The following is a 15,653-nucleotide window of genomic DNA, read 5'->3' as shown; positions in this document are numbered from 1 at the left end:
GCACTCCCAGCCTGTCCTATAGGGTCGCTATGAGGCAGTGTTGACTCCCTGACAGTGAGTTTTGCTTTGGCGTTTTTCCCTCTCAAAGCACGCTTCCCATGTGGCCCAGATCCATTTCAGCAGAGGGCACACAATCTTCCAATTCATGCTGATGTCCCTGCGCCCTTTGTCCTGCATGCCAGCCCCTAACCTCACACCTATGCAGGAAGGGAAGCTGCAGAAGTCACAGTTTTGCACTTAAGAGAATGGAGACCAAGAATAGCATTTGGGTTAATGTCTGCCTTACAGTATAAAACAGGATTCCAAGCATTTCGATTTTTATTCATTTATGTGGCCAAGCAAAAATTCTTAGGCATTTGACAGTCATTTAAATTTGACTACATTTCTTTCATTTTCGTTAACATTGAAAATACATGTGACTTCTGATTTTCCTCCACACTGTTTGTTCATTCCAGAGCAGAACACGTTGTTATCTTGAAATGTGTTGCAGTCCTTCTCAACCACCTTTAAAAATGGCTTCCACCCCAGATTTCAAGTAATCGGGGTTTATTACACCATCTTTGGGCATCCTGTGACACAGGGTCGAGAACTGATAGACCGAGAATCATTACTGATGTCAGACAGTATATATCCTATCTCATTGACTCATCAGAATGATTTCATGATGAATGTATGTGTGTGTGGGTTTGTCAGCCATATTTTATGGATGGAAAAGGTTCTTGCTTGGAAGGCTACCCAAGCAGAATAAGGAAACCTATTCAAAGCCAAGCATCTGATAGTTTAGACCCCACTTTTCACCACCATCTAAGTAGGTGTTGCAGGCTGAGCTCTCCAGTGACCTTAGGTGTGGTTTTTAAGTAGGAATGATGCATGCACTTAATGTACCCCACTGGGTTGGAGGTTCAATTCCACCCAAGAGCAGCTCTGAAGAAAGGCCTGGAAAACTACATTAGAATAACAACAACAAAAAGCAGCCATTGAGAACCCCGTAGAGCACAAACCTAGTCTGACGCGTGAGGGAGCTCTGTGAGTGGGCATCCACTGGAAAGCAACTGGGGTTTGTTCCTGCAAGTGACCCACATTTCATAAGTAAGATGATTGGCCTGATGTTCTTCGGCCTTGACTTGCTGCTGCCTTTGACTGAAATCGAGGCATCAAACTGCAACGTTGCTGGTTCCCAATTACTAATTAGTAAGTCATTGCTTTCAGTCGGGAAAGATATTTCCTCTCATACACTGTAATTGATATAAAGTTTGCATTTCATTATATAAAGAGGCATCAAATTAATCAAATATAAATGAGATGCCAGAATTCTCATTTTGATGTGTATTGTCCGCCCGATGCTCCAATAAGGTGAGTCTTTCATCCTGTAGTTTCCTCTTTTCTCTCTCTGAAGATTTCCTTTTTTTTTTTTTTTCTCTAACCTCTTTTCTCAACTCCATATCTAACCTCTTTTCTCAACTCCTTGTGGGATTTTTTTTATGGTATTTTAAATTTAATAAAGACCCAACTGAGCTTATCATCCTCGTACCACGATGAAAGCAAAACCAAACCCACTGCCATCAAGTCAGTTCCGACTCACAGCGACCCCAAGGAACGGAATAGAACTGCTCTGGAGAGTTTCCAACCGTGTGATCCTAGTGGAGCAGCCTGCCCCATCTCTCCAGCCAAGGGTCTGGTGGGTTTAAACCACCGACTGCTCAGTTAGCAGCCAGTGCTTCACCAAAGCCCCACCAGAACTTCTCCTCCACCACCACCAAATTGCCTCCTTTAAACTGGCCCCATTTCCTCGTTGTCACCCTCACCTGAATAGCATATTCCTGCAAGCAACGAGGCTTAACATCGACACACCTAAAACCAACGCCCCGCCACTGGGTTGATTCGGTATCATCTTTAAAATCGAGATCATCTTTAATTCCGTTATCTCCCCTGCCTTCTGAGACCCTCCCATATGAACTTTGCAGTCAGTTCTACTCACACACGTCTCCCATATGCCTATCCAGCCTTCCATTCGCCTTACCAGTAGCCCCCAGGCTCCAACCAGGGCACTGCCAGATGGATCTTCCTGAAACACATGTTGATTGCTCTTGGCTCAGAAATCTTCAAGGGCTCCCTTGCCAAGTCCATTGCAGAATATTCCCTTAGATATACATGTTCCTCCATGATAATTGTCCAGGATACAGATTTGTCCTTGTCTCTGATTAAAAACCAGCTCTCGTTGAGTTGATTCCATCTCATCAACACCCTCTATGTGTCGGGCAAGATCAACTATTTACTGCTCCCTGCCCAGCTCCTGATGGCCTGATTCTGTGCTGTTGCCCAAGCTTTTCCCTCCGGGTGAACTGCCTTGTCCCAAGTGGACTTCAGTGAAAGCCTTACCCAGATCAAATGCTATTTTCCTTACGAGGCCTCCCAGCTTCTCACACAAAATGTGATTTCTTTCCCTGCCCACAGTCCTCTACTGCACTCTTATTTATCCTGGTTTTATGGAAATGTTCTATGTCCTCATTCGTGGGGTTTTTGATATAAAGAACTTACGTGTGTGTAAGCAAATTGAGAAGCCACCTGTATGGAAAGGCCGATCATTTTACACACAACCATGGAAAGACCAGAGTCATGACTGACATAATTTCCCCAAATATCGCGTAGCTTGCTGCTGGCAGTATCTGTTGCATCTGCCAAAATATGTGATTTACTAAGTGATTTCTTACAGCTCTATGGTTGCTTTGGTAGGGGTAACTTGTTTACCCCACTTTACCTCGCTGTCACCAAGCATCTAACATATTATTTTGCCCAGAATAAAACTGTCCTAAAAAGTGTGGCTGAGAAACCCTGGTGACTCAGTGGTTAGGTGCTCAGCTGTTAACCGAAAGGTCAGCAGTTTGAACCTGGGGGCTGCTCCGTGGAAGAGAAATGTTGGCAGAGTCCAAAGAGTGGGTCCTTGGAAACCCTGCAGGGCAGCCCTCCGCTCTGCAGGCTTGTCAGGAGTTGGCATCAGTTCAACACCAGTGCGGTTCGTTATGACTTAAAGTGTTGCTGCAGCATCAAATGGACACACTGTGCTAGAGGGCAGTCTGAGAATCAGACTCTGGTGGCGAGGCTTTATCCACTCTGTCTTTCATCTGACTGATATTTTCTCAGTGGTTCTAGTGACACGTTATAATCATAAATGCTTGGAAATTGAACTAAACACCCCAAATATGCTGTTAGACAAAAGAAAGAAGCAAACATGAATGCATTTACATCTTCAGTTGAAATACTTCCCTTAGACTCCAAATTTGTAACTGAATCTCAAATTATATAACTGTCTTTGACCATTCCTATAGCTTCCTCAAAATCTTTTTGGAATGAAGTAAGAGATAATCAGCGATTTAATTTTTAACCTCTTAACCGTGTAAGAGACCACGTCCTGTTCTCTTTCACATGGGTGTGCACAAAACACACAAATGCATGCATAACATTCAAACCACTTGTACCCCAGTTAGCTCCAAAAAAGAGGTCGCCATAGCACCAAAGGGAGAATCTCTGGTGGTGGTGAGAGTTAAGCATCATTGATATTACCATTGCCGTCCTTTAAAGGGCAGATCCAATAGCAGACTGCTCCTGCAGTACGGCCACAAACAGGGAACACAGACTTGGAAATTACCAAGGAATATAAAAGTTGCCACTTTCTGGGACATCTCCAGGTCCCTGTTTCTAGATAGTTCTCCGTGGGGATTAAAAGCAATCCATAGTTCTTTAGGGGACAAAAGTGGCGAGAGAAGATGTCTCAACAATATATACTGGTACACGGTCTTATTAGCCATCTGTCACAGAAACAGAATGACTTCAACCAACTGTTTCCATCAAACTCGTTTTCTAGACAAAGAAACTGAGGCTTGACAGCGAATGAGGCATCAGTGGTAGAAGGGATGCTGAGCCGCTATAATTCACTTTGCCTCTGGCTTCCTACACCCTCATCCTTTTTCTTCTCCGTGTTTCAGGGCATTGTTTCTCCAGTTTGCACTAAGTTGGTTTGAGGTAGGCACCCTAGGTTTGATTGATACGGCAATTTGCATCTCAAGGCATTGCCCCATAAATACAGTGCAATGAAAGGCTACTCTCTCACAAGCCAATTTCCCCCTCTGGGCTGACTTTAGAAGCTCATTGATGTCACTTCCTTCCTCAGTCAGCAAGTGAATTTTCTTTCATTCTCAAGACCAGCTGTCCATGCTGTCAACAGAAAGTTATTAAAATTCCTTTAAAGTGAATAAAAATAGCCTAAAAGCAAATGTACTTGGAAACAGGAAAGAATCAGTATGCAAAGTCCACAAACCTCGGAGCGAAATACTGTTGATCCAACCAGAGATTTCAAACATTGTATATTCAAGACGCTCAGAAAAAATAATTAAAAGATGCTAAACCACAAACTCCTTAATCTTTTATTAGCAAAGGCTTATGCAGTTGAAATGTAGCCCCCTGCATTCCATGTCTCTTTCCCAAATATGATTGAAATAAATTGGGGGATGACTTAGGTATTCCTCCAGTGGGATTCCCGCCTGTCTTCTGCAGCCAGTCAGTGAACATTTGCATCTCCATCAGGCAAAGAACATCCACAAGCAGAAGGGGGAAAAAATATAGTCATTAGCAGGAATCATAATTACCAGAATCCCCCAAATCATTATATAATTTATATAATTGTGACTTATTGGCGTTTTAATAGCTCAAGGGGAAGCTATTTTTTTCTCATATTTTAATAGTTGAAACTCATAGAAATGGTCTTTCTGACACTTCTGACCTCTGTAACTCAGACGCTGTATGGTCAACTTCTGGGTTATCTCTTGTCTCACCCTCAGGTCCCCCAATTACTGGGCTCTCACCTTGTTGGAATCACATATGACCCGGGACCTAACTCCTTCCAAAGCCCCGATGGGCTCCCTGCCACTGACATCCCCAGAAGTTACCTGCCTCTTCCCTGTTTTGATGGACACCCTGGGTCCTGGACTCCTTCTCACCTTTTGGGAAGGAAATTTGTATCCCATCTGTCATTTCATCCCAAGACACGGCTCCAGTCGGCGTGTTTGCTTATCGCATGTAGATCAAACTCTTGGGTTAAGGCCACCTTGGTGCGGGCCAGCCTGTCACCTCTCAGGGCCTCCTAATCACACATGCTGCTCAAGCCACTTTGAAAGAAATCACCCTTTCTGCGCAGTATAACTGTGCCAAGAACTCTTATTTTAGTAAACAGGTTAGGGAACCACCGTTTGTCTTGCCGTCTGTGCTTGTCATAAAAGGGGGCTTGCTTGTTGCTATCATGTGGTGAACTCTGTACCCGGTCTTTCAAATATGCGAGGAATCTCTCATACTGGAGATGTTTCAGCAAAGCTTTTGGACTAAAACAAACTAGGAAGAATGCCTGGTGATGTTGTCATCTAGCCCGTGGATTACCATAGAATATTATCCAACATAGTGTTGGAAGATGAGTCCCCTGCATTGGAAAGCACTCAAATCCAGGGGGTTGAGCGTGAGAATGGTCACCACGATGGCACGGGACAGGGCAGATGTCCTTCAGCTACAGGGAGTAGCCATGAGTTGGATCGAACTAAATGGCAACTAGCAACTACAGTTATGATACAAAGTGGTATGGATTTGGATAAATTTAAACTAAAAGCAAGAACTAGGCAGATGTCTTTAAAATTATACAGCATCTCTTAAAGGACTTCTTTTTTTCATTAGAAAGATCCAGAAGTAGCTACCCTGAAATCACATAAGCTGATATATGCCTGCACCCCCGGAAAGTGCTTCCAGTCATCTATGAAGGGATATTGAACCCTCAGATGGGCCCTGAGGATACATACAATCATAAGCAAGACCGGCACAGTGCTTGACCTCAGGGACTTTACATTCTAAAATAGAATATGGACAAGCACACAACTGAATGAAAGAATTATTCCATTGGGATGAATGAAAGTAACAAATGATGGACTGAAATCAAGAAATACAAGAGGCCAATTGGGAGAATGTAATCGATGTCACTGAGCTGTACATTTGGAAATTACTGCCATGGTACATGTCCTGCCGTGTATATATTCTCAGCAACAACAATAAAGTCAAGTATCCAAAAGAACGTACTGTTTAAATAATAACAAGAGGAGAGAGGATGACAAGGCCAGAATCTCTGAGGTCTTAAGATTCAGCTGAGACCTGAAACCGCAGAAGACCCCGCTCTGCCGCCCTGGGGAAATGACAGTCTCTGTCCATGGTCTCACGGACAAAGTCGAACCAGAAATGAATGAAGGGCTACACGGATCGGAGGCTAGAGAGGAGTGCAGGCGGTGAGGCTGGGGAGGTGTGCAGCCAGCACGTGGGCCAAGGAGTGCCAGGACTTGAGGGAGAGCAGGAGAGGAAGCAGGGAGCCACCGGGAGGCTCAGGTTGCAATTCTGGGGAATGCTGTTGATGGGATACTTTATAGATATATTTGGGAAGCTGTCCTGCTGCTCTCAAGCATCTCTGACCTCCATGTTTGGTCCCCTTGAGCTATTTTCTGGTTCCAGTACCCTTTTATAAGAAATGGTTGCAACCCTGTGCCCTTTGCACAGCAGAAGCAAGGGCGAAGTTCCATGAATGGCCACATCTGTCCTGTTAACGCTGACCGGGTTGGTCCACTTCCCCAAATGATCAGAAGCTTTCTTAAAGTACTCTTGGATAGGAGAGAGGAATTTGATAGATCATAATGCCATAGTTGTAACATATCAATATTGCTCTACATTTGCTGAAAACGACTAGATGTATTTGAACCCCAAGGAGGAAGTAGACAAAAAGTTCATGATCATGTTTTCTTTTCCCATTTCGAGTCTTTCCTTGTGACACCTTCTAAAGAACGTGAGCGGCTCACGAGCTAGTTCTTGCTTCGAGGGGTAGACAGCTTAAATAGCCCAAGCCTGCTGATCATCCAAATTTATATGGTGTTGAAGGTCTGATTCAAATTCCACCTTTTCATTGATCCAGTCCTCACAGGCCAATGATGGTTCCTTAGATTCACCTTCTCTCTAACCATTAGTTCCAACATGCCTGTATCTAAAATATAGTCTGAAGCTCCATTAAGTACAAATCTAATAATCAGTTGAAACTGTGGTTTTTGACATATTTCTGCATCAGTTGAAAGAAGGATAACAGCAGTTAATGGCAGCATACCCCCCTAGAAACCTATTTGTTCCCCAAGATGAAGCATGCGGATGGTTCCTCCTCTGGGCTCCCGCAGCATGCCATTCAATCCCCTGTTCGAGCACTTCACATGATGTGTGACAGTCGGACTCTCTAGCTATCTGGAGGGCACGTGCCCTGTTGTATTCATCTTTGCACACCTGGCATTAAGGAAGTATCTTGACACCAGGAAGCTGGTATAATTTTAGAATGAATATACTATGAAAGAGTGGGCTAACACTTTCAATTTGCTTAGTTAGGAGACATGGCCAGACAATTATAAGTGTATAATTTTGAGGGTGTAGAAAGTTGTCCTGATGAGCGGTAATCTAAGAAATCATTCCACGTATTGGGAGCTTCCATCCAAAATGACTTTAAAGTTCGGGTGTTTGCAAATCGGTGCATGCCTTCAGCAGGGCTGTTAACATTCTGAAGTTGTCGCATTTTGCCGTGTGGTGGCATTTTCCTGAGGCACAGATTCATCGCTGTTCTTCGATTCTCAAAGGGGCCTGTTAACAGAAAGAGGTTAAGAAGTACTGCTTTAAACTGTTTAGGCAATGAAAGAACTTCCCCTGGAGTTTTACTCAATTTGAGGTGATTAATCAAACTACTTACAATGGAAGGGATTAGTGGGTCACCACAACAAGAGGGCTTGGGGGATCTGAGGCACTGATTTTAGAATTATAAATCTTAGAGAAAAGGTCTTCTCAAATGCTTGTAGAGATGGGGTGGGGGGTGTCTATATGTTCCATTATTGACGTCCATGGTGGAAAACAGTGTTCCAACTGCCTGCATCGTTAGACACAGCTACTGTGTCCACGACTTCTCTGTACCATTTTTTCTGCTCCAGTTGGTTTTTCTATTCCACCGAAATGTCTACTCCCAAACCCTGTCCAATGTTTTTCATCTAACTCTTTGGCACGAGACCCAAATCTCAGGCAAATAAGGCTGCCTTTCTTCTGAAAACCTTTTGTTGGCATCCATCAAAAAGAGTCGAAAGAAGCAACATTTTACTTTAGAACTTTGAGCATTCAATAAACGTAGGGAATCTCCTGGACTTCCTTAAGCACTAGTTTCCTAATCTCAAAAAGTACCAGTAATAATCTTTACTTCACAAGTTATTCCAAGGAGAAAGTAGATTTGAAGGGCTTCGCCCAGGACATGGTACCAGGTAAGAAATTCCCCCTATTGGGGCCTCTTGGGACCAAGCCAGATGAGACCGATTGAAGCTGAAGTTGTCTGAATATCAATCTTGTGTGAGCTTCTACAACCTCCACATACCATCATGCGAATAATGTACACCAGCCACGCTTAACTACTAATATATACCTTAAAACCGGTTCTTTCTCCCATAGAAGTATCATTATCCATGAATTCCTAGCTGAAAACGTCCAGGTTATTCTTGTTCTTTGCTCTGTCTTGTCCCATTCCCTCATTCTTCCAACTGGGACATGGCACCTGCTCAACACCCGGATCTGCCCCCTGCCCTTTCAGCCTAGCCTATCATGTCATCTTTCTATTTCTTTGTTTGTCTGTTGGACATGAACTTGTTTGCAACTAAACACTTCAAGTCCATTTCAATTTTATTTTTGCTCTTCTTTTTAATTTCAACCACTGTTTTTTTAAACTTTTTATTTAAACCACTGTTTAGGTTTGAGGGATATGGAATCTGGAGGAGTTTTTAGTTTGGTTTTGTTGAAGAAATACACTGTGTATATTCAGCCAGCTGTTTTAGGCCGGGTTGACTAGAGAAACATATCCAGGGACAGTCCTGTATGTATAAGAAAGAGCTTTATATAAAAGAGTAGTTATATATTAAGAAAACATCGCAGCCCAGGCCAGATCAAGTCCATAAGTCCAATGTTAGCCCATATGTCCAATACTAATCTATAGCTTCCCCTTCAGACTCATGCTATGCTCCCTCCTACCACACGTGCAAAGGAAGGCATTTGCACGGGCTCTTCCTTCTACCTGAATGCCCTTCTCAGTCCTCGTGGCCAGATTAACTTCCTTCTCCTCCTTCCAATTTTAGTCAAATCTCATGTCCATGAAGAGCTAAAATTAGAATCAAGATGATCTGTCTAATTCAGAAGGCCAAGCTTTTCCCACAAACCACATTGCTACTTCTTCAAACACTGTGTTGTCTGGCAAATGGACTCTAAATATTAAAATATATGATTGCATATATGACTGCTCACTGAGATTTATAAATCAGCCAATGGGTTCTTATTATCTAGAAACTCCAAGATTGGCTTCTGGCTGTTATGACAACAGCATGATTGAATTGCCTACTGTTATCCCACCATTTTTTCTTTGCTTCCTCTACTTCTACTGTATTCCACATGGACATTGCCCAGTCCTGAACACTTAGTCAAATTTCAAAATATACTTGTAATTAGTTGGTTCATAGGTTGGTAAGTATCACTTATTTTTTGGTAAAGAGTTTGACAGTGTTTTGAACAAATACACACACACATCTGCCGTCTACAACTCAGCACTTATATCCCTGGTTCTTTATCCCAGAGAATCGAAGACCTACGTCAACACAAAGACCCGTACATCCGTGTTAATCGTGGGTTTATTTAAATAAACAATATATGGAAACAACCAAGATGTCCTTCAACAGTTGAATGGCTAAACCAACAGTGATGTGGTTGTGCCATAGTCTACTGTTCTGCCACAAAAATAACTATGACTACTGATGTGTACAACAAGCTCGGTGGATCTCCAAATAATTATGCTGAGCCAATAAAGCTAACTCCAAAAGGTCACGTAATGTATGACTCCATGTATATAATATTCTTGAAATGGCAGTATGATTTTAAAAATAGAGAAGAGATGAGTGTCCATCCAGGATTAAGAGGAGGAAAAGGGTGGGAGAGAAGATGTGGCTAAAACAGGACAAAGGGTTCTTGTAATGATGGAATATTTTGCATCTTGACTGTATCAAGTCATTATTTTGGCTGTGATATTGGACTGTAATTTTGCAAGATGTTGCCATTGGAGGAAATTGGATACGGTATACGTGGGCTCTCTCTGTATTATTGTTTACAGGTATATGTGAACTTACATTTATGTCAAAATTAAAAGTTTAACTTAAAAACAAGCAAGCACCACAATGGTATGTTTAGTAAAATGTAAGTGCATGGTAATCTAATTCCCAAATGACAGCTATAGAAACCCTATGGAAGACAGTTCTCCTCACACTGTGCATGGCAGATGTGGGGTCGCTATGCTTTAGAATTGATTTGACAGCAGCGTCCAGCAGTACTGCTCCCGCATTGAGGTGTGCACCACCCCATATTAACCCTGTGCCCCCAGCGTCTTCTCCTTTACTCCCTCTCCTCGTGGGCGGGGAGGTGGTTAGTTCAGTTATTATTACTAAGACATTCCTTTCCTTTTAGGGATGCCCCTCTGTTGCTTTTATGCATTAGTCTGACTTTATCCTGTTCAGACTCAGATGCAATTTATAAAGCGGGTGGTTTGCATCTTTAATGTCTAGCAGCACCATCGCCAAAAGCAGTAATGTCTTCATCATCTTCACAGGTGAAGAAAGGTTTTCAAAAGCAGCACGCTGCCACGCCAGCCTCCGCCAAGTCTCCTTGTCCAGTCCTCAAGGTTCGCTGAGCCCCAGGTTAGAGTTCGGCCTGAACAGGTTGCCATTGTTCAGGAATCTGGAATTGGCTGTGGCTCAAATTTCTCGTCGGTCCTTTTCATGTCCTCCCAGTTATCTGCCAGAGTTGAATGCATTCTTCTGGTATCACCCTTCCTGGATTTCCACTCGATTTTCTGTTATCTTCTTGGTTTATTTAGGTTGTGTTTGGGTTTTTTTAATTCCAATCATGATTGAAAGTATCTATATTGTGATATAAATTATTTCCCAGAGAGCCCAGGACAACTACAATGTGGACACAGTGCAAGATCAATATTGCCTGGTATTCAATTTCATACCCCAAATGCTAAATTTCCTTTTTGCCTTCTCTTTCAGTGACTAGAGAAAACAACCAGGAACATATCAGCAACCAGGTATTTCCTCACTTTTCATAACCTGTCCTATAAATTTTGTTTCAAATGTGAATTATGAAGTATCTGTACATGCAGGTTTTAAAAGGGCTTGCTAGTGCTTAGAGCTAAACCATCTACATGTTATTGGTTCCAAGAACAAATAGACTGGCCCTATGTGGGTGGACGGACACTTTCCTGATCTCTCTCTCCTGTGCCCATTTCCATCCCCTGCCCCACCCAGCGCGAAATTGGAAACAGCAGAGAAAAGGAACCTGCCTGTTTGATTTGTCAACATCCCTGTGACCCTTGGCTTCTGCATTGATGCTGTCATGGCTACAAATAGAGGAGTTTATCTAATTTTTCCTTAACTCAAGCGACTGGCCCTTTAGTGATCCCCCCTCGTGTTAACTGACCCTGCAGAAAGTCACTGCACCCCACACAATGAGAACCACCCCCAAATACAGGAAACTTTTCACGAAGGTCTTCGGTTTCAACTCACAGTGAGCTACATATGTACCTCTTCCTGTCTGCTTCATTGTTTCTTATCTAGCTTTTGTACGTAGTGGGGTTTTTAAATTATTTATTAATCACTTTATGGGGGGGCTTTAACAAATCTTATGACAATCCATCATTCAGTTGTATTAAGCACCCTTGTACAGATGTTGTCATCAACATTTCCAACACATTTTCTTTCTACTTAAACTGTTGGTATCAGCTCCTCTTTTTTCCCCTCCCTCCACCACCCTCCCACCCTCGTGAATCCTTGATCAACTATATATGTTTTTATTTTGTGTCTTACACTGTCTGTGTTTTCCCTCCACCCACAATTCTGTTATTTGTCCCACTGCAGGGTGGGCTATATATCCAACCCTGTGATGACTCCCCCCTTTCTCTCCCTCCCCTCCCCCGCCCACACCATCCCTCTAACCTCCTGGTGTACATGTAGTTAGTTTTTATATGGGAGGCAGAGTCTTTCTATTTAATTGGTTAAAGGGCTTAAAATAACCAGTTGTCCCTACAGACCAGTGAAGGGTTTTGCCAGATGCATTTGTGGTCCAGTTACAGCTCCCAGGAAGGCAGCCTGTGAGGGTGGAGCTCGGGGATGCAGGCGTGAGCCTGGGGCAACATCCGCTCAGGTTTCACTGCAGACCTACATCTCAGTGTATTGTTTGGCTTTGTTTTTCTCCCTTGGCATAAATCATCCCTGGCGCTTGCCACAGAGAAGGGTAGTAAATCTGCATTTATACCACTTAAGAGTATATTTTTCAATGCCTTCTCCTCTTCGACTCCAAAAATAGGTTCCTATTTGGCCCCCCTGGTCTTTCCACGCAAAGTAAACCTTACCGAATCTGTGTCAGGTGCCCTGCAGCTAGCTCATCACAACTTTACAATAGTCAGTGGGCTTGGAGAATATAAAACCAGTAGGCAAAAGTCAGTCTGAGTGTATTAGAGGGTAGTTTGCTTTTGAATAGGACTCTGAATGTTCACAGCCAACTTAACACTTGACAGTGCAACCCACTGGCCACTCCAACTCCTTGCTTTTCCTCTTGAATGTAGTTTCTTTATCATTTTTATTTTCGATTGCTTTTAGATACCCCAGTGGGTTGAGATTCATTTGCACTCCTTTTGTTGATGCCCCCAGGTGGTTTGCTAAAGGTTGTGAAATAGGCAGTGAAGGTCTGCTTTTCCGTGGCTGCCATTGTTAATTATTTAAATTGCACGGGGGATGCCTTTCTTTCTACAAAGCCCCAGTTTCTTTATTAACTTCAAAAATAAAAGCGCCTGGTCAAAAATGTATTACGGCCCTTTCTTATGGGTAGATTTTCATTTCCTCCATCTTCCTTCTTTTGATGTTTGGTCAAACTAAGAGAATGCGTATTCACCGATGACGCCCACCCTATATTTGCTCCCAATAGTAGGCATTGATTGGATGCTGGATAGCCCTGTCGTGGCTTCCACTTGATGAGAGTGGAATTCGTTGGGCTTTTTCACCTAAGAGGGAAGAGTCTTAAGTGCATTCACTTTGTAGTCATTCTCAGAATTGCATCTGCCAGCTGATCGTTTGAATTCGATCCTGGAAGACGAATTCAACCCAGACGTGTGGCCCACGCACGACCTAAGAAGGCACAGACAATACAATTCAAAGAGGCACCTGACACCGCCGACTTACTCAGGCGAAAAGTCAAGAAGCGAAGCCCCACCTTCCTCAAATCCCTCTGCCAACAAACGAATCCAACGCTTGAGAACAGGTGTGAACACTCACTTTGGATCATCAATCCCGGGTTCTGGGTCAGAAAGGAAACACAGCGCCAAGAGTTCATCTCGCCTTGAGATCCTTCCCACCAGGCACTCTGGATCGCATACTTCTATTGAAATCGGAAACTGAGTTCTTCAACCTTTTTATTTATTTCCATCAGGCAAACTATGAATTGCTCACCACCGTGAGAAATCCGGCCTGGGGTGAGGGGAGGCCTGCTGGCCGTGATCCAAGCGGATTCTGCCCACAGCTATTTGACCACACCTGAGCTCTGAGAACAAACAATGTGGGAGCTGGTGGAGAGGATGCTGACTTCCCTGTGTAATTCACTTGGGAAATGTTTATGCCTTTTTTTTTTTTAAGTAGCTGTGAACGTGGCCTGTTTACGAGAAGAGCACAGAAATGAGCCGCGAATGGTTGGCAGTGCATGTCTCCGAATGCGATGAATGCGTGACCTATTTTTTTCAGCTGTCTCTGGCAATTCAGCACTGCAGCAGTTTCCGCTCCTGAGAAATGTTCCTCTTCAAGATGAAATCTCCTATAAATTCTCTGAATAATTTGTATAATAGATTAAATACCTTGCAACACTAGCCAAAAATAACTTTGAAAACAAATTCAAATACAACCTGCAAGAGAATGGGGAAACCGAATATAAAGCGTTTTAACATGGGAAACAGCCTTTTTACTGAGTAGGTGTGTTAGACTGAGCTGACTAGAGAAACAAATCCAGAAACACTCGTATATGCATGAGAGAGAGCTGTATATCAAAGAGCACCTGTATATGAGAAAACATCCCAGCCCGGTCCAGATCAAGTCCATAAATCGCTGTTAGCCCATATGTCTGATACTCGTCCTTGAATTCCTCTTCAGACTCTTAGAGCACATGCAATGCTGCCCAAAGCAGGAAGATCACAGGCTGGTGAGTGGAAAGTGATGTGGATCCAATGAGGGTGGAAGCATCTCCAGGGCTTTCGCTGCCATCAGCATGGCTCCATGTGGCTTGTCAACAGGAACATCACACAGAGAGAGAGAGAGAGAGAGAGAGAGAGAGAGAGAGAGAGAAATGGTAGAATCAAGAGAGAGCAACTTCCCAGAATCCTTATGAGAAGTCCAAGCCCACAAGGAGGAATCATCAGACTGTGACCTGATTGACAGGCTAGACTCCAACCCTTCACTCTTGTATCAAGTTGACATGAAATTGCCTAAGGACCACAGTAGGGGATTAAAACCTGGAGGGTACCTATCCACACCTGCTGGACATTGCTTTTTATAGAGTAGACAACTGAAACCTGTGATCAAATAGTGCGTGGTGTTTACACAGGGAGGGGACAAAGAGGGACACTGAAGGAGGAGCTCAGTTTCTTGTGGAGAGAACTGTGCTCCTGATGCTGTTGTTAGTTGGTGGGATCCTGTTAGTTCCGACCCATAGCGACCCATGCATGGCAGAATGAAACACTGCCAGGTCCTATGCCCTCCTCACACATTTCCTGTGCAGCCATTGTGTCAATCCAACTCCTAGGGCCTTCCTCTATTTTTTTCTGCCCCTTTATTTTACCAAACATGATGTCCTTCCCCGGGGACTGGTCTCTCCTAACAACTTGTCCAAAGTATATAAGATGAAGTTTCACCGTCTTTGCCTCTAAGGATCACTCTGGCCGTATTTCCTCCAAGACACATCTGTTTGTCCTTTTAGAAGTCCATGGTGCCTTTAATATTCTTCTCCAGCAACACAATTCAGATTCATCAATTCTTCTTTGATCTTCCTTATTAAACGTTCAACTTCACCTGCATATAATGCAAATGAAAATACCATGGCTTGCGCCAAGGTGCACCTTAGTCCTCAAAGTAACATCCTTGCTTTTCAATCCTCCAAAGAAGTCTTGTCCAAGAGATTTATATAATGCAGCTTTTGATCTCCTGACTTCCATGAGCATTGATGGAGGATCCAAGCAAGACAAAATCCTTGAAAACTTCAACCTTTCTCCCATTTATCATGATATTTATTATCCATTGTTCCAGTTGTGATGATTCCTTACATTGTATAGTTTTGTACAGCTGTATAGTCTTCTTTAAAATGCGTTGTAATCCCTATCCTTGATCGTCATCAGCAAGGGCTTCAAGTCCTCCTCCCTTTCAGCAAGCAAGGCGGTGGCATCTGCACATCTCAGTAGCACTTGAATTTTCAACCCTGGCTGCTAAGAAGGCTGA

The 15,653-nt window shown here is 43.3% G+C and overlaps 1 protein-coding gene across 3 annotated transcripts in view; it reads left to right on the top strand.

Moving 5' to 3' along the window:
* CHST9 (carbohydrate sulfotransferase 9) overlaps positions 1–15,653 on the top strand; it is a 287,603-nt gene that overhangs the window by 244,162 nt on the left and 27,788 nt on the right. For 2 of the 3 annotated variants that reach the window (XM_045296061.1, XM_045296060.1), the window contains one exon: positions 11,172–11,209. In XM_045296061.1, the coding sequence (XP_045151996.1) occupies positions 11,172–11,209 (38 nt within the window). Of the gene's footprint in view, positions 1–10,769; positions 10,818–11,171; positions 11,210–15,653 lie in introns of those variants that run through there. The other variant, XM_045296062.1, reaches the window with a different exon arrangement.

The sequence above is a fragment of the Echinops telfairi genome, unplaced genomic scaffold (assembly GCF_000313985.2).
Source record: "Echinops telfairi isolate 266 unplaced genomic scaffold, ASM31398v2 ScPeMD7_7400;HRSCAF=8409, whole genome shotgun sequence".
NCBI classification, from domain to species: Eukaryota; Metazoa; Chordata; class Mammalia; order Afrosoricida; family Tenrecidae; genus Echinops; species Echinops telfairi.
This window is presented reverse-complemented; position numbering and strand designations above follow the sequence as displayed.